Consider the following 26184-nt stretch of genomic DNA (forward strand, 5'->3'; position numbering starts at 1 on the left):
TAAAAAATAAAATAAAGCTTAATAACCTTTTTAATACTTCATTTTAAAAAATCCGCATTGATATTTATGTAATAATATATATATGTGTGTGTGTATATATATATTCTATGCATACATTTATTAAACGTATTATTATTTGTGTATACTATATATTATTTACACACATAATATATACATGTTTTTCATAAAATATAAAAAATGAATAATAATAATAATAAAACCTATTATGTTAATGAAACTACGAAATAAATATTTAATATCATACAAAAACATTTGAAATCGACAAAATGGAAAATAGTTGCTTTTCATTCAATCAAAATTAGAAAAATGCGAAAAACAAGTATATAATAATATACACATTTATTAGTACTTATACTATATATATAATAAGACTTCTATTTTAAATGCATACAAAAAAATATATACATTTTTTTAATTTTTCACTGATGCAAAAATATTATATATCTTATATATTCATAAAAAAAAGTAAAGAAAAATAATATTCCCCGGAAAAATTAAAAGGTGATGAGGAAAACATCACATTGTATATACATTTAGATAATTATATACGACAATGTAGATAATATATAATGCATATGATATTTATATTTCTATTTGTGTACAAAAATAAAATTAAAAATATTGTATTCTTTGTATTTATGTAATCTAATATAAATGTGGATAAAAGTTACTTCATATATTATTCGCAAGGGTAAAGGTTTGTTAAACTTAATTCTAATTAAATTCTTTAAATCTTTTATTTAAAAAAAAAAAAATAGGATAGAAAAATAAAAAAACTTTCAAAAATTCAAATAAAATTATATATATATGATAAGTACGCATGTGTATTATCATATAAATGTAATGGGACTGAAATTGTGTGAATAATAAATGTTAAAGAAAGAACAGATTATATATGAGCACATACGCTTCCATGAAAGTTTAAATAGAAAGTACTTTGACTTTTTACATATGCATTTATGCATACATGCATAATACATATGTACATGTATATTTCTTTGTTTTCTTATTTATAAGTAATAAAGGTGCTACATTTATGTATAGTTCATATATAATACAAAATAAATGTAACTTAAATTATTATTTTTATTTTTTTTATATTGTTTAAGTATATAATAAATGAAATATTTACTATATACCTTTACATATATTTATACAGATATTATACACACACTTCTAAACTCACTATATATATCTAGATCTTTGATTTTTCTTAAAAAAAAATACACGATGTCTATTGAGAAAAATATGTGCTTATTTTTTCTAAAGTATGTTATTATCCATATATATTTTTATATAAGTATTTGTTTGGGTATTACCATATTTTTATCTTTTTTTACATCATATATTTATGGGTGTGTATGGGAGAAAAAAAAAATGGGAACACAAAATAACAAAACTAATTGAAAAAATTGAAATGAAATATTTATAGATATAAATATAAATATAATATATATAATGTGGATATGTGCTATAAATATATTTTTACTTTTATGAAAAAAAGATAAAAGATTATTACAATGTGAAAAATGTATGCATATATAATAATATTTTTAGTACACTATTAATTTGCTCAAATAAAGGTGGTAAGTTGTGCAAAGTATAAAAAATCAAATAGAGCAATTAATATAAAATAAAATAACGTAGAAATTATTATAGTAAATTGTGTAATAGATATTGCATAATATCTTATAGTAAAAAAAAAAAAAAAAAAAACATATGTTATAATGAAGTATTAACACAATTTAAAAATAAAAAGTGAAGGAATAGAACGAATTAAAATGTAAAGATTTAATTATAAATACTCTCTCTAAAAAAATCAATGTGTATATTAAATATTCATTTTGTGCCTATTGATATTTGTATGTAAATAGAATGAAAACTAAGCAAAAAATATTTCTTTATAAATTAAAAACAGGAATGTGGAAAAAAAACAAAAATAATAGAAAGCGTGCAAGCATATGAATATCCATTCTGTATATATATATATATGTTTAAATCATTTTGAATTTTTATGTATTTACATTCATAGCTACATATGCTAATGTATGCATAGAAATGATCATTTGTGGGATGTTTAACTTGGTTATTTATATGTATATATAATAATAGTAACGATATTATATAAGCTTAAAATCCCAAATGTGTGCAGTCTATAAAAACCCTTATAATATAAGAAACTAATGTACTAGGAATATTTATGAAATCTACATTATTGCAAAATAATAGAGAATTAGCTATAACTTTAAACAAATTTATTTTACATATTTGCACACACATATGCAATTTACATATATTATATTTTTGTATTTATTTTGTTCTTTCAAAAATAAACAATCAAAATATCATTGACAAAAATATGGTCATTTTGAAATCACTTTTGTTCAATATTTGACCATGTAATTAGGATATTAAAAAAAAAAAATTATGTGTATATACAAGATGTAAAAAAAATAAAAATGAATTAGATTTTATTTTATGTTAAAAATGTCTGAATTTTTTTGATGTTTATATATAGCATTATGCCACGTATTTTGTAAAATTGTTAAATATTTCCACCCAATGTTATAAGTTCTATGTATAGAGAAATTAAACACCCATAAATAAAAAATAGTTAATTATAATTTACACATATATATATATATATATATATACATACATGCATGTGCGTAAACTTGGATTATACTTATCCAACAATTGTATAATATTTTTTACATTTTTTTTTATTGTATATACATTAATATTTGGTACTAATTCGGTCTTATGATTATCAAGTATATATAATATGTTTGAAGTATGTATTTGTCGACAAAAATATTAATAAAAAAAAGTATAGGATTACACAAATTATATTTTTTTTTAATCGATATATACAGTTTTTATTTTTGTATAAAAATAAATAAAAATAGGAAAATATCAATTTCTATATGTGTGTATACAATGCCTTTTTTGTTATATATGTTCATGCACATATTCATATTTACCACCATGAAAATATAGTTTGAAATATCCCCCCATCCTTTTTTATGGTGCACTTATAGATGATTTTTTGGTTTTTTTTAATACATGTCATATAATTCTAAGAGTATTTCATATATATATACAAATAAAACGTTCTATTATATATAGAGAATAATAACAAATAAAAATAATATTAACAAGGAATACATAATAATATAATAACTTTGTTGTATATTAAAATATTTTAATTTTTTTTTAGTAAATCGTTAATAGTTTATTAAATTTTCCTCAATAAATAAATGTTATTATATGCACATTTACGAAAGTCTGATGTTAAATAATTTTCAAAAGTATATATATCATAAAAAATGGGAAAAAAAAATGTTTATGAACAAGTTCAAATTTATTTTTTAATATGTCGGTGTAGCTAAATGAATTCTCCCTTTCATTTGAATATACAACGATTTTATATTTTTAAGGAATAGAAAAAAATAAAAGGAATCACAAATATGTAATGTGAAAAATATACATATATTCTTAATAGGGTGGGAGGAAGCATATAAGACTGTTGAGATAATTTACACAAACAATTTAAAGTTGTATATAATATTTTTATTTTCATATTCAATACTATCATATAGGCATTACTGTTAAAAATATTATTTGTTTTTTTTTTTTTTCTTTTTTCAAGGGTTAGTGCTATCTACATGTAGTTAATTTTTCAAAATAAAATGTTAAATAATTTATTAATTTAAAATAAATTATTATTGTTTTTAAAAAATTAAATAAATAATCTTATTTTTTTTTAAATTAAAAATTTATTCCATATATTATTTGAAAAAATAAATATAATAATAATGTTTTTTTATTTTAAATTAACATCGACAGCTACAGGATTTGAACCTGTGCGGGCAGAGCCCAGTTGATTTCGAGTCAACCTCCTTAACCACTCGGACAAACTGTCACAATTGATATATTAAGCAAAAGTTATATTGAATTGTTAGAATTTGATAAAAAAATAAAAAAATATAAAATAATAAAAATAAATAAACAAATAAATAAAATTAATAATTTGTAAACTTTATAATTATTAATTAATAAATTGAATTTTCAAAATGATGATTTTTATTATTTGTGAAAAACGCGCGAAATGAAATAAATAAAAAAATATCACAGAAATAGCTGACAAAACCGATTTTTCAAAAAATGCGTAAATACACTAAAACATTAAATAATAATAAATACCGAAATACATTTTTCGAATTTTACATTTCTCAAATAAAAAACGATATATCAATGATTTATATTTTTTTAGTGGTCAGTGTTTGTGCACGTTTCTTGATTAAGACAGAACTGGCTGATATATTTTTTTATCATTTTTACCATTCTTTTTTACCGTTCATTTTTTAATGGCCCCATTATATGATTTGCCGCCTTTGGAAAGCATACACAATTTGGCATATTCTCATTTTCCTAAAAAATATTAACATTTTCCATGGTAAAATAATAAACAAAATAACAGACCAAAATAAATAGATAAAATTCAAATAGCTAAATTATTTATGTTCCTTAAAATGAGTCTATTTTGGGGGGGTTAAGAATTAATAATTTCGAAATCTGCCTACTGGTGCTATACATATTTATACAACTTCTCATTTAGTAATAAAGAAAATACATACTTTGTTTGAATAACATAATTGTCATACATATGCATAAATTTAGAAAAAACATTCTTGTGTAAATCTAACACACCATTAATATTATTCAAATATGCCATTAGTAAATTAAAAAAAATAAAAAAAATAGTGTAGTTACATGCATATTTCTTTTCTCAATACTACAACTATATTGCTTGTTTTTTATTTTATGTTTTTTATTTTATATTTTTTCGCTTTTTCGTTTTGTCTACAACTTAATCGGGCATGTCCTATCTACAATATGTGTGTTAATTTTATAATTTTTTTTAATTTAATACATGAATAAGTCAGAAATAAGGAAATAATAATAATTGTGTGAATTTAAAATGTTTGACACAACTTCCTTAATACATTTAGGGAGTAATCAAACGATACAAAAATCTATATCAGGGGAATTGTATATGTATATATGTAAAAAAAAAATTAATAAAGAATATTCTCCCCTTTTTTTTTCCAAAAATGATAATAAAATAAATGAAAGTATTTATACTAATATTAATTATAATGATAAATTGAAACACAATTATAAATGGGAAAAATACTTTTGTTTCATTAAGGCAAACTTTTTTTTTGTCTACAAATTTAAGGGAGATTATAAACCTCAGTTCGTTTTCCTTTTAGAAGGTATTCAAGTACAAACTATAAATTATAATGTCGCAATAAAAAACGGGGTAATTATATTTATCAATTTTTTACATGTACTGTGCATGTAACTATATATTATAGAAATGTCTAATCAGAATATATCCATATATGTATGTTGTATTATTTTGGGTCTATGAAAATATAAATATTATTATTATTATTATTTTTATCAGATAATAGAGAAGATAGACAATTTTAATATAGGCGAAAATGAAGATATTATACAAATAAAATTTATTTCATCCCTAAACAACATGAACATGTACATATTTTATGCAAACAAAATTGGCTATTCAAAAAGGTGGGCACAAATTTTAACAGACTCAAATTTTACTCTGTTAAATAAAAATATAAATATAATAAAAGAAGAAAATGAAGAAATAAAAAATGATATAAAAAATATTAAAAAAATTAATCAAATAGAAATAAAAAATAAAGATATTCAAATAAATTCTCTTAATGAACGGATAAATATGTTAAAAGTAAGCCTAATTAAAAACATTTACATTTTATCTCAATAATGTAATATCATTATTTAGATATCCCTTATTAAATCGATTAATATTTTTAATAATATATTACCTTTGAAAATATATAGGCAGATATCGAAAATGTTCGAATTAAAAACAAGAGATTGCAAACAGCTGCAGAAGCGAATATTCAAAGTGCAGATGAATTTCTGCAAAAAAAGATGACAGAAATGAGTGCCATATGTACTGAGATTGAGTCCAAAATAGAAGGTAATAAAAGTGAAAAAAAGTGAGAAAAATAAAAAAAGCAAAATAACACATAAACATATGATTATGACTTTCTTCTCGATTGCAGAAAACGAGGCCTTAAAAGACAAAATAAAAGCAGCAGCCCGGGAGTTTGAAAAAATGGAAAAAGAAAGAAATGATGCGAATAATGAAAAATTTAATCTAGAAAATAAAATAAAAGATATAATTGTTACTTATGAAGAAGCTAAAAGCGATCCAGAAAAAGTAACATTAAAAAATTTCAACATAAATCAGAGATATCAAGAAATAGTAGTTCATAATAAAAATTTAAAAATTGAAATAAAAAAATTAATTGAAAGATATTATGAACTTGAAAATAAATATAAAGAGAAAATAAAAACAATAAAAGAAATAATCGAAATCGGAGATATATTTGATTATTTACATAAGTTAGTTATTTTGTGTCAAACAAAAATAAAATTTTATGAACAATCATATAAATATACAGATGAACAACAAAATGAATTATTAACACAGTTGGAATACATTATTAAAGAAACGAAATTAGCAGAAGCAAATGCTAAAGTATCTTATATTACACATAGATCAAAAATATTAGAAGAACGATTGTTATATTATATTAACAGAAAAGCTCCGTCAGATTATTTTTATTTTGCCAATATTACTTTGCGACGATTAGGATGGATTTTTGGTGAAATTGAAACTCTCAGTCCAATACATCTTATAAATCCTAAAATTAATCAAAATGAAAAAAATAAAAGCACTCAACAAAATGATGATGTATATCCTCTTTATTCATATTTAGATGAAAATAACGCAAATATAATACCTATGAGAGAGCAAATATATTATAATGAAGGAATAGAAGGTAGAAATTGTTTTAAAATCGTTACAGATGTTGATGTTTATTCTACTCCTATTAAAATGTATCCTTATGAAAATATGTTATTAATTGAAAATAAATATAATTACATTAAAATAAAATTGACAGATTTAAAAAAAGATTTTAATATTTTAAAACAAAAAAAAAAATTCGAAACAAAATCTACAATATCGGATTTGCAATGGTCAGAAATTACAAAAAATGCATATCATAGATTGGAAAAAAATATTATTGCCTTAGATCAGAAAAATGTCTAATAATATAAGAAATTTTTTTTTTTAATTTTGAATTCGAAACCATGTGGTGCCATATATGTTGGTTATTTTAGCATACAAAAAATTATGAACAGTTAAGAAAAAGTTTGAAAATTTACTTCGAAAAAGAGAGAAAAACAAAACGGAAAAACGGAAAAAAAAATCAAAATTGAAAAAAAGACAAAAAAGGGAAACACAATCCTATGAATACTACATGGAGATCTATTCCATTTAAGATTGTCTTCCAGACATCATTTTATAAAATTCGTCATAATCTATGTAACCATCGTTATTTGCATCTACTTCTTTTATTACGTTTTCAATTATTTCTTTACTGAATGGCATTTGGTCATTTGAAAAAGAAAGAACATTTAAAAGTTCATCTTTTGTAATTATTCCATCTCCATTTGCATCAAAAATTTTAAAAGCATTTCTACAAACAGCATCTTGTTCTAAAATAGAATGATCTAAACACGCTGCTAAAAATTCTGTATAATCAATTAAACCATTACCATCTGTATCTAATTGTTTTAATAAATAATATAAATCTCTATCTATTTCATTATCACCAACTTTTAAACATTGAAAAATTTCTGATATAGTTAAAACACCATCGCCATTATGATCAAAAGCTTCAAATGTTTTTTTCATTTTTCCAAATTTTTTTTTATTTAATTGATATGCAATGCATGTAATAGCTAATTTTTTTATTTTACATAATTTATGAAATTTCTTAAATTTTTCTATCAATTCTTTACTTAAATGTTTATTAATAGTTATATGATTGTAATTTTTAAATTTTATAAACCATTTATGATTTACAATTTTATGTACATCTATTCTTTCTTTATAATTATAATTTAAGCATTCACATATTAACTCCTTTGCATCTAAACTTATTTTAGACCAATAATTAGAATCAAAAACAAATTCTCCTTTTTTTACTTTTTTTAATATATCATCATTATTTTTTCCATTAAAAGGTGGATAACCACAAAGTAAAATATACATTATTACACCACTACTCCAAATATCACATTTTTTGTCATATTTACCTTTTAAAATTTCGGGTGCAATATAATAAGGAGTTCCGACAACAGATTTTAAATTATGATTGTTCATACATTTACTTGCAAAACCCCAATCTATTATTTGTATTGGCGAATCATCAGAACTATCAACATATAATATATTTTCTGGCTTTAAATCTCTATGAATTATATTTTTACTATGACAATATGCCAAAGCTGAAAATATTTGTTTCATAATTTTATATGTTTCATATTCTGAAAAGCTACCATGTTTTACTATTTTATCAAATAATTCGCCACCTGTACATAATTCTAAAACTAAATATAATTTTTCATTATCTTCATATACTTCATATAATTTTATAATATTTGGATGATCCATTTGTTTCATAATTAATATTTCTCTTTTTAATCTTTCAATATTATTTATTCTTTTTTTATCTATTATTTTGATAGCTTTTGCTTGTCCTGTTTTTTTATTTATAGCTTTTACGACATTTCCATATGATCCTTTACCTAATTTATATTTATCTAATTCATAAAGTTTTTCTAAATCATCATTATTCATAAGAATTGTTTCTTGAACTATTTGTGATCTATCAAAATATGGTGATAAATTTAAATTATTATTAAGAATGTCTATATTTATATTTACACTTGATCGCCGTTTTGTTCGACTATCCTTAAGTGCTTTACTATCTAATATTATTTTATTTTTATTTACTTCTGTTTTTGTTGATAAACATTTTGTACATAATGTTATAATTGAATAATCATCATCACAATCTGCTATTGTACTTTTTGTGTTTCCACAATGATTATTTTCATTTTTTTCTTTCAGATTTACAAATTCACCATCATTTTTATTATTAGCTTTATGTTCACACATTTTTAATATTTATTCGATACTATTTAAGTATATTGATATATCAGTATTTGTATGAATATGTAGACTGTTTTATGTATTGATGTGTTTAAGTTTTTTTTTTTTTTTTTTTTTTTTTAAATTTGATATATAAAGACTTTAAATGGGTAATATATCATTGGTAGTAAGAAATATAAAATAATTATACTTCTAAATAATAGTTCATATATGTATATAAGACATATTTCGGAATCTTTATATCTCCGTATTATTATTTAAGGATATGTTGTAATGTGTCTCTATAAATAACTATTTCAATTTATAAAAAGATTTAAAAAAAAATATGAACAAGCAATGTATAACTACAACGGTGGAAAATATATTCTATAATTACTAAAAAGTTTTTACAAAAAAAATTAAAACACAAATCCAAAATAAACAACTGCTAAAAATACCAAGAAGTGGGTAAGCAGTTATTCATATAAAGAAAATACTTTTCTAAAAATATATTAAAAAAATTATATAATACATATGTGTATATATTGTGTCTATGCATTTATATATGCATAGTTATATCTATAGTAGCAAAATCGACTAAAAAAAAAAAATTGACACAAAAAGTATTATATTAATGAATGATTATGAAATTTGAACTAAATATTTGTACATTGCAAATAATGAAAAAAAAAATATATATATGAGATAAATGTTTGTAGATATATTATATGAATATAATAACCTACAAATTTAAATACTAAAAACTAGCAACATTGTTTTATATGTACATATATATCTAGTTCATGCACAACATTATTGAACTATTGAGGTACGTTGTTGTTAACTTAAAAATAAAGTAGAACAATGAAATAAAACAAAAACAATTAAAAAAGAATAAATATAATCATTTTTATAAATATATTGATAAATATACAGAAACAATATTTTTTTAAATTTATAATAACTTTTTTTTTAAAGATTATTTGTTAAATATTGAAAAAACGTATAATATTAAATTAATTGAAATATTAAAATACACTAATCTAAAATTTTTTAATTAAATATTAGAAAGTTACAAAATATTCATAAAGGCATTATTACTTATAACCATCCATTATATATAATAATAGTAAGCATAAATAGAAAAAAAAGAGCGGCATGTATTAGAATTGTTCTAATTTTTTAGTAATTTTATCGGATTTTAAAAAATAAAAAAGTTGCTTACAACATTATATATAATATATGTACATGTATTAATTTAAATTTTGGGATTTTTTTTTTACAAAATAATAAACAGAATAAAAATACTTTATCTTATAATTATAGAAAAAAATATATATTTATAAATCTTATAGTAAATTAATAAAATTATGATACTATAGATTTTATTTTTAGTGTATATATGATCAAGTACGAATATTCAATGTATAGCATGCTACTTATGAATTAATATAGTATAATCATTTTACAAAAATATATAAAAAAATAAGTAAAAATAGAAAAGGTAATGTAATAAGGGCTTATTTTGTTATTCATAAAGGGATTGAACATAGTGTATATCCTTAATATTAAAATGTTTAGCCAAAAAACAAAAAAATAAAAGTATGTTAATTTTCTATTAAAAATGTTATATACATTTTGAGAATAATAAAATAATAATTTTCGAAATAGAGAAAGTACTTAACATTTTTTTATTTTTTTTGCCATTGAAAGAATATAGCAAATATAAAAATGGTTGTTTGTTATAGCTGTTTTGTACATGCATTATATATTTTCCATAATCTTATTTTTTTTATTTTGTGATTCTCTAGATTTATAAATATTTTTTAAAAGGTTTTATATTATTATTTTGTTTTAATTTGTACAAAAAAACAGTATTTAATATATTTTTATCATAAGTCCCAAAAAAATGAGACTCAAATTTGAACGTTAAAATATGCATAATTTTAGCAAAGGAGAATTATATATCTTTAAAAAAATAAAAATAATCTGATATTCTGTATTTATGTAAATACATTATATATTTTTTGGGGATGTATAAGCCATAATAATATGAAGTTAATAACAACACATAACCTGCTCAAACTGCATATTGTTGAGTTTGTAAACATGTAGAACAATTTATATCTTTTGTGGCATTTAGTTGTAATAATATAGCTTTTTTAAAAATATTTTTTCTTAAAAATATTTATGTAAATGTGAGAAATAGTTAATCAGACTTATATGATAGCACATATTTACATGCTACATATAGGAAAAATATATAAGTAGCGAAAAAAAAAAATACTAATATAAGTTTAAAGGGAAAACAATTATGGTATTAAATGATTTTGGTGTTTTCTAAAATATTATCAATGATAATATATAATTATATTCTACTATTTAATATAATGATTGCACGTTTGTATATAGTTAGCTGCAATTGATAAATCATTCGATGGAATAATAAGTATATTAATATTTCCATAATTAAATGGATATATTTTTAATAATTTTGAAAATATTAATAAATAAGGAAATATATCAATTGTATAAAAAATGTATATTAAGGTGCTATATAGCATATGCATATATACTGTGAAAATTTGTGTTTATATAAATACATATACTGTGCTGTGTGGTTTGAAAAATTTTCTTCTTTACCATCAAAAAAAAATTAAAAAAAAACAAAAAATAATTAAATAATATTACATGTACATATACATTTACCAGTTAAAACTTCAATATTATTTGTATGTAACATAACCTAGAAATATAAATATAAGAGAGAAAAATTTAAGCAAAACTCTGCATTGCTATCAAGAGAAAATAAGAAAATAACTTTTGAATTGCTTTAATTTTTAGTTTTTATTCAATCTATAATATGTGCAATAGTTTTTCCATGGAATATACATAAACTTTGTTAAACCAATTTTTTTTTTTTTTTTTATTAACAATTCATAAAAAAAAATTATAAAATGGCTGATAACGATTTATCGGATGACCAGTCAGACAGTACCGTCGAAGAAACATTAGTTATGCTAAATTTACCTTCATTAAATATTGATGAAAATAGATTAAAGAATTTAAATACTTATCGCAAGCAAAAAGGAAATGAAATTTATATAGAAAGAAAAAATCATGATACTACACCAAATGATGACTTTATTATAACGAGCAAAGATGACTCAAATTATATATCAGACATGAACACGGTCAGAAATAGTTCAAACAATTTCACCAATTTGAATAAATTACAAATTGATTTAACAAATGAGCATGAATTAGTGGACGAGGTAAAAAATGACTTTAACAGTGAAATAGGTTCAAATGATATTCATGAGAAAATTGACAATAATAAAAAATCTACGATTATTGAAATATTAGAGGATAGTCACGAAGAACTAAATAATAATAAAGAACATGATGATGAAAATATTAAAAATGTAAATAATAACACAAAAAGAAAATGTGTAAACAATAATGATGATCTTGATAATATACCTTTTGAAATAAATAGTATATCGTTAAAAAATTTATTTAATGAATATCCTGAATGTATCATAAATAATAAATACAAATTTAAAGGAGTTCATACATCCAGTATTGGTACAAATTTATATTTTAAAGAGCCAGAAAATATAAAAAATAAAAAACTTTTAAAAAATTGTGATATATCATACAAAGATTATGAAAAAAGTGTAAAAGGAGACAATTATATAACAAGAGATGATTTTGCTATTTATGAAGGCTTTTCCACAAAAATTATTTCATTTGAAATAGACTATTAAATAGCAAAATTATTAGCCTTTCTATGCCAGTTTTTATTTTATTTTTTTTTTTTGTTATTTTACATTTTTGAAAACTATATCCAACTATGTATAGGAATATTTTATTAGAGCTATAATAAATTACATTTTATTTTCATATTTTTTTGTTTTTATATAATTTACGTAATTAATATATTTTTCATTTTTATGCATTCGCCTATTACACCGTTCTGTGGTGTGTTTTTTATAATTAAGCAAAATATACATCAAAAATATAGTGAATGAATTAAAATGAAATATTGTTCCTTTTATTGTTATTATTATGATTATTATTTTATTTACTTATTTACATACATATTTAGTTATTATTACATTATTATTACATTATTATTATTATTTTATTTTATTTTTTTTACATGCCACGTTAATAATATTTGGACATATAATTGCGTGTTTTCCCTTTTTTATATTCCATGTTAATAATTTATGGACGTATAGCTATTTTTTTAAAGTATTTCTGACAATTTTTTAATACATTTTTTAATATAATATATAAAAGTTTGGGGATTAAAAGTGATAGTGTTTATACACATTATATGAAATTAGTGTTGAAAAAAAGGGAGAAAAAATAATAAGAGAAATATCATAAATATGTAATGGATATCATTACTTGTACTATTTTTGCTATTTTTGTTTTGGTTAGTTAATTTCAATTCTAAAAATAAAAGGAAAATAACATATATATGCACATACATAATTGCTTATTCACACAAAATGTAATTTTATATAATCCATGGTTGCGTGGATAATTTCTCACATTATATATACACACACATTTTTTTTGTACAGATAATATTTATCTTGTGTGGAATATTTTACAATTATTTTGTGAAACAAAATGAATCGACGTTGATAACATTAGTTGTTTTTATTTTATCCCTAAGTACGACCTTTATTTTAGTTTTGTTCATACCAATAGATATATATCTAGTATCAAATGGGGTATATTTATTAAAAGATGAAAAAATGAATTAGTGTTAAATTTGTGGAATGTTTTAAAAGCCCATAAAATTTTGATTTATCATTTTTTCTTATTTTATTTTGTTGTAGAATTTAGAGATATCAAATTTAGAGATAACCCAGAAATCTATATCCCGGTTTTATAACTGTTAGTTTGAACAATAAGAAAATAATAAAAATATTTTACGTTGGTTATATTTGCATAAATTATTTGTAAAGAAAAAAAAATATATTTAAGCATTTTTCATACAGCCATGTTTTGGACTCTAATATTCGAAGCATATATTTTAGTCCCGTTTTCTTATTTTTATCTTAAAAATAAAAGTAATACAAAATTTTTTTTTTTGTACATTTTAAAATAGTATATGAATTTTAGTGAGTAAATCAATATTTGTCCGAATCTATATATTTAATAAATTATGTTATTCTACATTTGCTTATTCCCCTTTTTTGTAATTCTAGAATCATATAAAAACGAATTTGATGATAATTTAGAAGTTTGCGAAAATGTTGTTGAATCCTTGAAGAAAACAGTACTAACAACATCTAATAATAAAAATTATAAAAATAAAATAGTAACATTTAAATTCATGGCACACATATAAATTCGCAAGTGTATATGTGTGTGCAAATATTTAAGCATTAACAGTCATAATATTTTGTAGATATATTTTATATTTTTTTTAGTTGCAGTTTCAATAATTGGTCTAATTTATCGACCTGGGCATAAAATTTCAATGGTACATAAAAATCAAATTTTATTGTAAAAAAAAATATGGCTATTTCCTTCACTATATATTTTATAGAATTGTTTGGTCATAATTTTATAATTTTTTTTAAATAGGAAAAAGGAAAAGAATTAGATTATATTTCCGATTTATTTGATGTGAAACATAGTAAAAAAAAAAAACTAAATATATAAATATAATAATTATGAATAAATGTTAAGTTATATTTAGAATGAAAAAGAATAAATATAAAACTGTTTTGTTATATATCATAAGCTGGAGAATCTGCCATTTTATTCTTGATGGGATGTGTTGTCTTTATTGGTGTATCTTTTTGGATTTCATACACAGTAATGATAAAATTAATAATAAAAAAATTAGTATAGAATGTATATATATATATGTTCATAATTATAATAAATTTTATTTTTACAATTGATTCTAGATATTAATATGTTATTTTTTTTTTCTTTTAAAGAGCTATGGATTGGCTTGCTTACCCATTGAACTATTGAAACAAAAAAATATAGAATACGAAAAAAAGGAAATTGAAAATCGTTTTGAAAACTTAAAAGAGAAAGAAGCGATGATAAAAGTAACTAAATGAATGCTATATATTTTTTATATAAAATTTGAATAAATCTAAAAATTATACTAAAAATTGTAAAAATTATACTAAAAATTATATTTGTAGTATGTATCAATTAAGATGTATATTGTGTAGTTATGTCTTTTTTTTATTTTTTTTTCAGAAAAAATATAACACACTAAATGAAATAAAGGATAATGATAAGGATGAAATTCTAAAAATTAACAATATGAAAAGGTGAGGATAATCGATATATTAAAATTGGGATATTTTATGATTTGCTAAATATCTTTATTTTCGATCTTTAAATTGTATAAAGTTTAATTTTAATAAATTACAACTTTAATTATTCAACTACACATATATATTTCTATAGATTGCTGAGTAAATATAATTATAAGCTTCAAGAAATCGAAAAAATATCAGAATCTTGGCTATCATATATAATAGGAATTGCATTAACATTTCGGTAAAACTCTTTTTATATTTTCTATATACTTGCTCATTTGTTTGCACACGTACATGTATATATATACTGCAATATTTTTTTATTTTTTAAAGAATTTTAACGGGATTAATATTTTTAGCATTTTCATCAATTATATATGTATCTCTTTTGGCTTCCATAACGGATAAAGTAACGAGAAAGCGGCGTGTTGCTTTTGCTTTTACTTTTACTTTTGCTTTTGCTTTTGCTTTCACTTTCATTTTCGCCTTAATTTTTATTTCCAGTATTTTAATTCTATTTGCGCCTATAAATGCGGATTTGTTTTGGACCAAATAAATACACTATATAATATGGTTGACGCATCTTTGATATTTTTTTCAAAGGTTTCCTATTTGAAAAAATAATATACAAACATATATTTGTGCATGTATTTACTTTGTCTAGAACAATGTGAAATATGGATATATATATGTTAATTTTTTTAGTATTTCCCCTTAGACATTTTAGTTGTAGTTAGTTTGGCTTTGTACATTTTTTGTTGCTCAGTATATGGAATTGTAAATGTTGGAATTCGTGTTTTTTTTATTCCATTGTACAAATTGAAGCCTAAAAAAACATCTCCAGAAGTAGAAAATATAATTAAATTGAAAAAACAAAATAACAATTTCTTTGTGAAACCATTATATTATCATAATTACACATATTTTATTTTATAATTGTTTATATCAGACAATGTTAGTTTTTTCTTTTGTAATAATTCACATTATTTTAGTATTAATAATGAGTTTTTTAACGGTAATTAAAAGTGAAAAAAAGAGAGTAATCACAATCTAATTTTATCAACTTATATATATATATTTTTTTTTTTAAAAGATTGCACCAAACTATGTAACATATGGAATACAAAAGATAAAGATAAATGTTAGTAACTTTACAAAATAAATGAATGTTTTATTCTTTTTTTAAATTTTATTTAAAATTATTAACAAAAAAACTAATTTATTTTTACAGGATGAAATAGGATATATAAAATGTTCTTTAAAGACAGATAAGCATATTTGTAAGATGTCAGTGTTGTCCCTATTTTTTAACAAAATTTTTTTCGGTTTACAAAAAATTTTAAAATGCTTAAATTTTTACATTCCCATCATTTCGATGCATATATATATATTTTTTTTTTTTTTTTTTCCTTTTTAGGAATCCCATACTTTGCAAACAGTTACTTTTTTTCAAACTGCTTTTTTATACGTAAGCGTGGGCTGGTTCATTTCACTTTTTCATTTTTTCACATTTTCATTTTTTCATTTTTTCACTTTTTCACTTTGCAGTTATGTACACCCTTTCCCTGTTTTACACAATTTGTTTTAAAAAGTCAAGTTACTTAGATCGGTTAAATGTAAGAACATTAAAAAAAAACAAAATTACATATATTTTGGTTTGCTCAATAAGTATTTTTATTTTCAAGACAAGCTTGTTAAAAGTTATGGTTTACTTTAATTTTTTATTTTATATTTTTTATCGTTCCCTGATTAAAGGATCCCGATTTGAGTTCTGAAAGTTTGGATGAAAAAATGAACTTGTTACCTTTGGAGAAGCTAACATAGTTATTATCAAATATTTACATAAATATGATTTTTTTTTTTTTTTGGGGGGTATATAAAATGAGAAATATAGAATATCGATATTTTAAATAACTAGAACAAGAACTTATTATTATATAATGTTTTTACACATATTATTTTATTTAAGGAAAATGCATACACACACCTATATAATCTACTATATGATGGATTTATTTTTTTTACTTTTTTTTAAATTGTGAAAATAGTGTATACTTTTCTATATTCCTTATTTATCGTTTATTTTATTTTTTTGTTCCAATGTTTTCAATTATGTATTTTTTATTTTAACATTTTTCAACATTTTTATTTTTCTTCCCTAATTAGTACAAACAAAATATGCATATGTGTAATGTATGTGTGTTATATATCAACATAATGAAATGTGAATAGTTCATAATTCGAGTAGAGTCATGTTTGTTCATTTTTATTTAACGATTTAAAGATATAATGTGTAATAAATAGAAAGATCAATGAAAAAAGAAGGAAATAAAGCCTTTATTTGAATGTTCAATTGTGTATAATGTCAAAAGTTTATTATCGGAAATATGTTGTTTAATACATATTATATATATTTTAAATATAAAATTACATTTTATTTTTTCTCTAAATAAATAGAATGTGGTAATATAGATATACAAATATATCTCTTAAAATGTTTGATAGTTTTATATAAACAATAAATAGTATTTTCAATATAATTCTCAAATTTGTTAAAATAAAAAAAAACGTTTTTTTTTTGCCACGTTAGTATTATAAGCACATTCTTTCTTTTATTTATTTGTTAATTTAATTTATGTATTTTTTTATAACGATTTATGCAAAAAATATTTGTACATATTCTTCCTTTCCGTTTTGTTTGAATTCTTATCACAATCAATACATACACATAAGTATATAACAATAAAAAAATTATAGTAAATATATATGTTTTTTTTTTATTTATTTTAATTGTATTTTATTTTACATGTTTGCTGCGCATTTGATGCTTATATATTACATTAATTAACTTGCTATTATCAAATGAATAAAAAAAAGTTTAAAAAAAAAAAAAAATAGGGAATATTTTTATTATACACTTTTAAAGCTTTTTTTTGTAAAGATAATAGTACTATTTTCCAAATGTAAAATAGGTAAATATAAAAGAAGTTAACTTTAAAATATTTAAACGTTTTTTTTTTTTTTGGGGAAATATAATTATATAAACCACAAACCGTGAACAGTTATTTATTCTATTTTTGTTTTCCAATTCAGGATTTCTTTGCCAGATTACTATATATTTTATCCACCGTAATAAGAGTGAAACATATTTGACGAATGCTTTTGAATTTTCCTAAAAAAAAATAACCTTTTAGTAAACAAAATAAAAAGCGTATAACATCCATACACATTTCCACATTCTTAGATTGAGCATAACAATAATAGAACAAGAAAATAGGAAAATAAAAATACGAAATATTGCATAGTTGAACATTCTCGATAGGATCTTTTAGAATATAATTTTTTTTTTAAATTACAAAATAAAGATGAAAGAAAAAACAAAAAAAAACGAGTGTACAGAACAGAATGAAAATATAAAGGAATATGATGAAAAAATAAACACATTTGTTAGTAACTTATTAGCAAGTATAAATTATATCAACAATGCAATATTGTATAGAGACAACAGATTTATATTACGGATGTTAAAATATATAAAAAATATGCGCTTAAATATAAAAAATGACAGTGAAAATTTAATGCCAATTTTAGTAAGTTTGATAAATAAAATATTTAAAGATACATATCCAATATATACAATATTAAATAAATATATAAATATGTATAATGAAAATAATAAACAAAATATAACAGAAATTACAACCCTGAATGATAAAACTTATGCAAATTCTTTACCAGAAATAGAAGTATTTTTTTATATTTTATTTATGGTCCATTTAATAGACAAAAAATTATATGACGAATGTATTGAATTATCTAATTTAATAGTAAAAAGAGTAAATAAATTAAATCGAAGGTCTTTAGATTTTATAAATGCAAAAGTATATTTCTATTATTCTTGGGTACATGAATTAAGAGGAAATATATCACAAGTTAGACAAGATTTGTTATTTATATATAGAAATGCATGCTTACATCGGGATATTATGACTCAAACAGTTGTCTTAAATTTAATATTAAGAGATTATATAAAAAATAATTTATATGATATGGCTGTTAAATTTGTTAGTAAAACTATATTTCCTGAAAACATGTTATCAAATGTTCAACATGCCAGATATTTATATTATATTGGAAAAATATTAGCTATACAATTAGACTATAGTGAATCACATAGTAAAATTACGCAAGCTTTAAGAAAAGCTCCACAAAACATTAATGTTGCAAAAGGGTTTAAACTTGAAGTTACAAAACTCGAAATAATTGTTGAGTTGCTTATGGGGGATATACCAGATCGATCATTATTTACTAATAAAATTATGAGAAATAAATTAATTCCTTATAAACATGTTGTTACCGCTGTTAGAAATGGAGATATAAATAAATTTGCAAATGTTATGAATAATTATAAAAAATTATTTGTTAAAGATGGTGTTTATTTGTTAATCAAGCGGATACATCACAACGTTATTAAAACGGCCCTTAGAATAATAAACCTTTCCTATTCCCGTATATCTATCGTAAGTTTTTTTCTTATTTTTTCTTATTTTTTTTTTCTTTTTTTTTTCATATTTTTTTCTTTTTTTTTTCTCATTTTTCTCACTTCCCAGACTGACATTGGGAAAAAAATCGGAGTAGAGTCCCCTATGGATATTGTAGGAATAACTGCAAAGGCAATTCATGATGGAGTGATAGGAGCAACAATTGATTATGACAATCTATATGTTGAGTCAAAACCAAACATCGATATTTACATCACAGGGGATCCTATGAAAGCATTTCATAAAAGAATTGCATTTTGTTTACAACTTTATTCAGATGCAGTAAAGGCCATGCAATATCCTGATGAAAATGAAAAAACAGAAAATGTAGAAGCAAAGGAAAGGAAAATTCGACAACAAGAAGAATTTGCTCAAGCAGAAGAAGGTGAACTTGGTGATGATACTGATTTGTTATAAATAAAAAATGTAATAATTGAAAAAGATATTTCATTATTTAACTAATATTATATAATATGTCACAAATGTTCGATTTTCTAACTTCATTTATTATTGCACATTTTTTTTTTATCCATCTTATTAATGCTTTAACTATCCGCTATATTGCAAATGATAATAAACAGAATGAGTTATTCTTAACCATAAATAATTTAAAAAAAAAAAAAAAAAGTAAAAATAACAATTTTAATATATAACCACGAATTAGCACCTTATGAAAGGCAAATACAAATTCCCAAGCCTATTAAAAAGTGTTCACCCCTTTCAATATCATAACATATTATATCTTTATTATTTGTGTCGTTTTAGAAATTAAAAATATTATACATGCATATATATTGATATAGTGTTTTTGTTTTGTCATAAAATATTCGAATATAAAGAAAAAAGGTGTGCAACATTATGAATAAAAAGTAACATATATGAAAATACACATGCACATAAAATAATAATATAATTTGTTGATCAAATCAGTTTACATAAGTTCATAACAAGACGTTGAAAATATATTTATAGTGCGCTAAAGAATTGTGAAAAAAAAAAAAAAAAAAAAAAAACACGCACAAAAATATTTGTTTAAAATTTTATGTTGTGAAAAGACATATTATTTCGCAAAGTGAATTTTGATTTTATATATGATCTGAACATTTTATCTTTTGAGATTTCTGGTTTTAATAAATCTCCTAATTGTTTTTGTAATAATTTTATTCTTTTCATTTTTGGATCAGAATCTCGTATTTCTTTAATTTGTTGTATAACATCATTCATAAAAAGAGATTCATTTTTATTTTTTAATAATTTTTTTTGCCTTTTTTTAATATCTATAGATTTTATAAAAATTTCATCATTGATACGTTCAGCAGCTTGAATAAACTTATCTTTGATTTGTGATAAATTATTAAAATCAAAAACATTAGTTGATGTTACTATCAAATATCTTGGATCTACTCTTTTTAAAGGTACACCATTAACTTCATATGGGCCTATAACTGCTAATAATCCCGATTTTAAAACTTTAGTTATTATGCATCTTTTACCCATATGCTTGCCTGTTAATATAATAGCTACTTTTCCAACTTGGATAGATTTTCTCATTTTTCTTTGTACAATATATTTTTTTTTTGAAGCTAATTTTTTTCCATAATATTTTTTAGCAATTGTTTTTTTTGCTCGTACTGGGGTAAGTGTTTTTTTTTGCCCTTTTATTACATAATGTTTTAAAGTTTTTTTTTTATCATCAGCGGATGCTCCACTTTTTGTATTTTTAGCCATTTTAATTAATATTTATTTGAATAAAAAAAAAGAAAGAAATACTCTTTATTCAAAATTATTTGTAATATATATATTATTTACTTTTAACTATAATTTTTTATGTTAAACGCTGTAAAACATAGCAAATACCAATTGTAAAAAAATTATAAAAAAAATTATTATTAAAAAATCGAATATATGGAAATAAATATATATTTACCTAAGAATAAGAAAACGATTTATTATAATAATATTTATTAATATTATATGCATAATAGGGAATAAACAAACAAATCATAAAAACATATTATTGTGGAACCTTTTCAATATATTTATATAATAAATGTACATACAAATAAATAAGTAACCTACATAATAAAATAAGCATATTATATAAATATATTGTAGAAATGTATTTTATGTAATATATATATTTCCATACCAAAAAGGGGATTATAATAAATACATGATACATATATATATATATGTATATAATATAATATATACACGTATATATTATACATTTTTAAAAGCACTATAATAATTCATTTTTCCAATAAAACAATAAATTTATAAATAAAAAATGGCGTATTATATATAGCCTGCTTTCGAACATTTTAATGAAAATTATTTTATCCATAATTTAAAATATATGCATAAAATTGTTGTATCCACCCCCCTTATATATATTAGAGTTGTTTGTAGTTGTGGATATATATGTGCATATATATATGCATATAATAAATATATCCTATACATATTTATTTTTTAAACACTTTATGTTCCTTAAATTTTTCCATTTTATATATATCTACTTTTTAAAATATAAAAAAAAAATGAATTGGAAAAATAAACTAGTATGGGAAAATGATATACTAATATTAAAACTCATAATTTTTACAAATCAATTTTTATAAATCAATTTTTATAAATCAATTTTTATAAATCTATTTTTATAAACCAATTTTTATAAATCAATTTTTATAAATCAATTTTTATAAATCAATTTTTATAAACCAATTTTTATAAATCTATTTTTATAAATATATTTTTATAAATATATTTTTATAAATCTATTTTTATAAATCTATTTTTATAAATATATTTTTATAAATCTATTTTTAATAAGCACTTATATCCCTAAAAGAGGCATATAAAACATATATAGAACATTCTTAATATTTATAGAAAACTGTGTTAAAATAATAGTTGGGCTTTTTTATTAAAACGTTGTAATATATCGTTACAATATATAGAAAGAAAATACCAAAGTTTAATTTATAATTTTTTTTTTTAATTATTCACTTGGGTAGCTTAATATGTCTATTAAAAGCCAATATAATATGTTTATATGTAAAATACTTGTATTTTATATATATTCGAAAAGGAACATATGGAACTAAAAAAAATAATTTATAAACATATATGGAAAAATTTATTATAACATATGTTCATATATTTTCAATTTAATAATTTTTATTTAGTTTTATTTATTTATTGTATTCCATCATCCCTTTCCTATGATTACTTATTTTCTTACTATATAAGTATTAGCACATTTTTTGCTCTTCTTATTTTATTTGGAATAAAATTATGTATAAATATAATAAAAAAATAAACACGAGCTTAAATTTATCTTTAATTGTGTATAAATACTTTTTGTATGCAAATGACTAAAAATAAATATTCTTTACATTCATCGCCACTTTAAGTACCTGTTATTTTTATATGTCATGGAATTAAAAAATGGGGTGTATAAATATTATTTTTTATTAACAAAACAAAAGGAAATAAAAACAAATTTGCCTCATTTAAGTATTATATATATGATACATTGTACATTTTCACCAATTTTACAAAATTGAAAATTAATAAAATTGATAAACGGTTGCATATTATATATATGTCTATACGATTTCTTCTATACTTGTTTTTTGTTTATATGCTAAGCAAAAAATGATGTTATTTCATATAAACAAGTATAAATGTATTATCTACACTTTATATAATTTTAAAGGAATACAAAATTTACCCCTATCTTTTTTCATTCTGTTCATATATATTTGATAATTATTGAAAAATTATTAACAAGGCAGAAAAATATAAATAAATTTTATTAACATGCTAAGAAAAAAATATACTCTTTATTTTCACACAAGTGGAATAACAAAATATTTGTTCCTTAGAAGCATATTAAATAAATTTGCATATGCACAAACAAGTAGAAAAATTTGAAGCATTATACTTCTTATCTACTAATTTAGTATGTAAATGATTATTTTATCATGAATTTTAAAATTTGTTTTATGTGTTAAAATTAATAAGCAATTGAATAAAATAATTTGAATTTAGGGTGTTTACTTTCTTATGAAAAATTGTTTGTAAATACGATTGCATCGTTTCATTTTTTAGCACTTTATGTAGATATGTCAAAAAATGAAAACGGAATAACTAATAGTGAAGAGGAAACTTGCTTAAATTGCGCATAAAAATAACGTGAGCAAAAAACGTTAGCAAAATCACGAACAAAATAATAGCTAAAAAACATACGAAATAGTAACTCCTATAGGCTTAATAATTATAAGCGCTATATATATCACATGCAACTTAAAAAAAAATATGCATATATATAATTTTTCATGATTGCAAAAAGAAGTTTGAAATATTTAAAAAATAAAACACATTCCAATTATTTGTCGCTAAATTTTATTTTTAATTAAATATATCGCACAAAAGTATAAACACATATAGTATTTTTCGTGTTAATAAAATAACAATAGTTGAACTACAAAACGAACTATTTTATTAGTCAATTAATTTAGGATATTTTTCCTTAAAAAAACTAAATATATATTATACCAAATATTTTCCATCATAATTGTAGATTTACTTTTTATTTAAACTAGGGAAAATGGATTTAGTAAGAAAAAAAAAAAAAAAAAAACATATATATTGTATGTTCTAAATATGTTTATAATTTGAGTAAATAAAAATAAAATTTCACATAATATCAGCAATGCATAGTATAAAAAAAAAACATCAAATTAAAAAATATATATTATTATACAATTTAAAAAATGAGCATACAACATTTAGTTCATGATATATGCATAATTATATTATATGTTCATAAAATAATTTTTCTTTATTTTTTTTTCTTAATTTTCATAGAAACTTCTTGGCCCAAAAAATGATATCAGATGTTTGAAGGTGCAAACAGTTGCTTCTTTTTGTAATATAAAACTAAATATCCCAACATTTGAAATCGGTATTGATGATAATAAAGATGAATTTATAAAAGAATCGCCAATGAAAAGACTTCCAGTTTTAATAACACCCCAAGGAAGCTTATTTGAAAGCAATGCTATAGGAAAATATTTATGCAGTATAAGAAGTGAACATAATTTATTGGGAAATGGAATTTTTGAAGAAGGGCAAGTAAATATGTGGGTAGATTTTTGTACATTTGAATTAGAAATTCCAGTATGCTGTTATATTAGTAATAAGTTGAATGAAAAATCGTTAAAACATATTCAAGATACATTTAGTTGTTTAAATAAACACTTACTATTAAATCAGTATATGGTAGGTAACAACATAACTATTGTTGATATTTTTATGTCTGTAATTATAAATTTTTGTATAAAATCGGGAAAAATGACTGAAGCCTTTTTAAAACAATATGGAAACTTATACAGATTATATACAACTATAATAAATCAGAAACAATTTAAATATGTTATGGGTTCAGGATCAGCTGTAAATAATAAAAAAACACCTACTCAACCCAAACAGCCAAATAATAAGGAAAAAAAAAAACCAAAAGAAGATGCAGATGATGATATTAATCTATTTAGTGATGATGGACTTAATGAAAAAAAAACAAAAAAGACAAACCCTTTAGATTTATTACCTCCATCAAAATTTTCTTTAGATAACTGGAAATATAAATTTAGTAATGAAAAGGATTTATTAAAAAATGCAATGCCCACATTTTGGGAAACTTATGATAGTAATGGATTTTCATTATATTATATGAAATATGATAAATTAGAAGATGAATGCCAAATATCTTTTGTTGCTTGTAATATGGCTAGTGGGTTTTTACAAAGGTTAGAAAACAATTTCTCAAAATACTCATTTGCAGTTATATCTGTTTTAGGGGAAAATAAAAATTATGATATTGAAGGTGTTTGGCTATTTAGAGGTACTGAAATTCCTTTTGAAATGAAAGACCATCCATCTTTTGAATATCACATTTTTAAAAAATTAGATATTAATAACAGTAATGATAAAAAACTTGTTGAAGATTATTGGTGTTCAAAAGAAATTATTTCTAATAGACCTGTTTGTGATAGAAAGGTTTGGAAATGAACGACGTTTCAACCTCCTAACTCAATATACTTTATTAAAAATGCCCAAAAAGCAATTAAAACAAAATAACATCATTCAGGATTTATTTTATATTTATCAACTTTTTTTAAAAAGCCGACAAAACAAAATTATCACATTGCTGAGTTTACAATGT

The 26184-nt window shown here is 21.1% G+C and overlaps 7 protein-coding genes and 1 non-coding gene across 8 annotated transcripts; 5 read left to right on the forward strand and 3 right to left on the reverse strand.

The window, feature by feature from the left end:
• Nucleotides 1-3864: 3864 nt before the first annotated feature.
• On the reverse strand, nucleotides 3865-3946 carry PBANKA_1351351. The gene has a single exon. It is a non-coding gene; the product is annotated as a tRNA-Ser (tRNA).
• Nucleotides 3947-5005: 1059 nt separating this feature from the next.
• On the forward strand, nucleotides 5006-7204 carry PBANKA_1351400 (conserved Plasmodium protein, unknown function; the record flags this gene model as incomplete). The annotated part of the gene is made up of 4 exons (XM_034567145.1): nucleotides 5006-5350; nucleotides 5498-5806; nucleotides 5923-6064; nucleotides 6150-7204. 4 exons carry the CDS (start codon nucleotides 5006-5008, stop codon nucleotides 7202-7204), a joined length of 1851 nt encoding a protein of 616 aa, XP_034423671.1.
• Nucleotides 7205-7432: 228 nt separating this feature from the next.
• Nucleotides 7433-9121, reverse strand: PBANKA_1351500 (calcium-dependent protein kinase 5; the record flags this gene model as incomplete). The annotated part of the gene is made up of 1 exon (XM_034567146.1): nucleotides 7433-9121. The coding sequence occupies one exon, from the start codon at nucleotides 9119-9121 to the stop codon at nucleotides 7433-7435; it is 1689 nt and encodes a 562-aa protein (XP_034423672.1).
• A 2930-nt stretch (nucleotides 9122-12051) lies between these two features.
• On the forward strand, nucleotides 12052-12864 carry PBANKA_1351600 (conserved Plasmodium protein, unknown function; the record flags this gene model as incomplete). The annotated part of the gene is made up of 1 exon (XM_034567147.1): nucleotides 12052-12864. The coding sequence occupies one exon, from the start codon at nucleotides 12052-12054 to the stop codon at nucleotides 12862-12864; it is 813 nt and encodes a 270-aa protein (XP_034423673.1).
• A 635-nt stretch (nucleotides 12865-13499) lies between these two features.
• On the forward strand, nucleotides 13500-17232 carry PBANKA_1351700 (LMBR1 domain-containing protein, putative; the record flags this gene model as incomplete). Its single annotated transcript, XM_034567148.1, has 20 exons — nucleotides 13500-13541; nucleotides 13693-13845; nucleotides 13954-14011; nucleotides 14116-14187; nucleotides 14326-14396; nucleotides 14529-14603; nucleotides 14708-14759; nucleotides 14868-14941; nucleotides 15070-15186; nucleotides 15344-15417; nucleotides 15557-15649; nucleotides 15742-15817; nucleotides 15913-16011; nucleotides 16114-16254; nucleotides 16358-16423; nucleotides 16502-16549; nucleotides 16640-16733; nucleotides 16826-16876; nucleotides 16957-17024; nucleotides 17164-17232. 20 exons carry the CDS (start codon nucleotides 13500-13502, stop codon nucleotides 17230-17232), a joined length of 1593 nt encoding a protein of 530 aa, XP_034423674.1.
• Nucleotides 17233-18773: 1541 nt separating this feature from the next.
• PBANKA_1351800 (26S proteasome regulatory subunit RPN3, putative) lies at nucleotides 18774-20366 on the forward strand (the record flags this gene model as incomplete). Its single annotated transcript, XM_034567149.1, has 2 exons — nucleotides 18774-19928; nucleotides 20019-20366. The coding sequence occupies 2 exons, from the start codon at nucleotides 18774-18776 to the stop codon at nucleotides 20364-20366; spliced, it is 1503 nt and encodes a 500-aa protein (XP_034423675.1).
• Nucleotides 20367-20981: 615 nt separating this feature from the next.
• On the reverse strand, nucleotides 20982-21677 carry PBANKA_1351900 (60S ribosomal protein L6, putative; the record flags this gene model as incomplete). The annotated part of the gene is made up of 1 exon (XM_034567150.1): nucleotides 20982-21677. One exon carries the CDS (start codon nucleotides 21675-21677, stop codon nucleotides 20982-20984), a length of 696 nt encoding a protein of 231 aa, XP_034423676.1.
• Nucleotides 21678-24567: 2890 nt separating this feature from the next.
• Nucleotides 24568-26030, forward strand: PBANKA_1352000 (elongation factor 1-gamma, putative; the record flags this gene model as incomplete). The annotated part of the gene is made up of 2 exons (XM_034567151.1): nucleotides 24568-24576; nucleotides 24828-26030. The coding sequence occupies 2 exons, from the start codon at nucleotides 24568-24570 to the stop codon at nucleotides 26028-26030; spliced, it is 1212 nt and encodes a 403-aa protein (XP_034423677.1).
• Nucleotides 26031-26184: the final 154 nt, after the last annotated feature.

The sequence above is a fragment of the Plasmodium berghei genome, assembly GCF_900002375.2.
Source record: "Plasmodium berghei ANKA genome assembly, chromosome: 13".
NCBI lineage: Eukaryota > Apicomplexa > Aconoidasida > Haemosporida > Plasmodiidae > Plasmodium > Plasmodium berghei.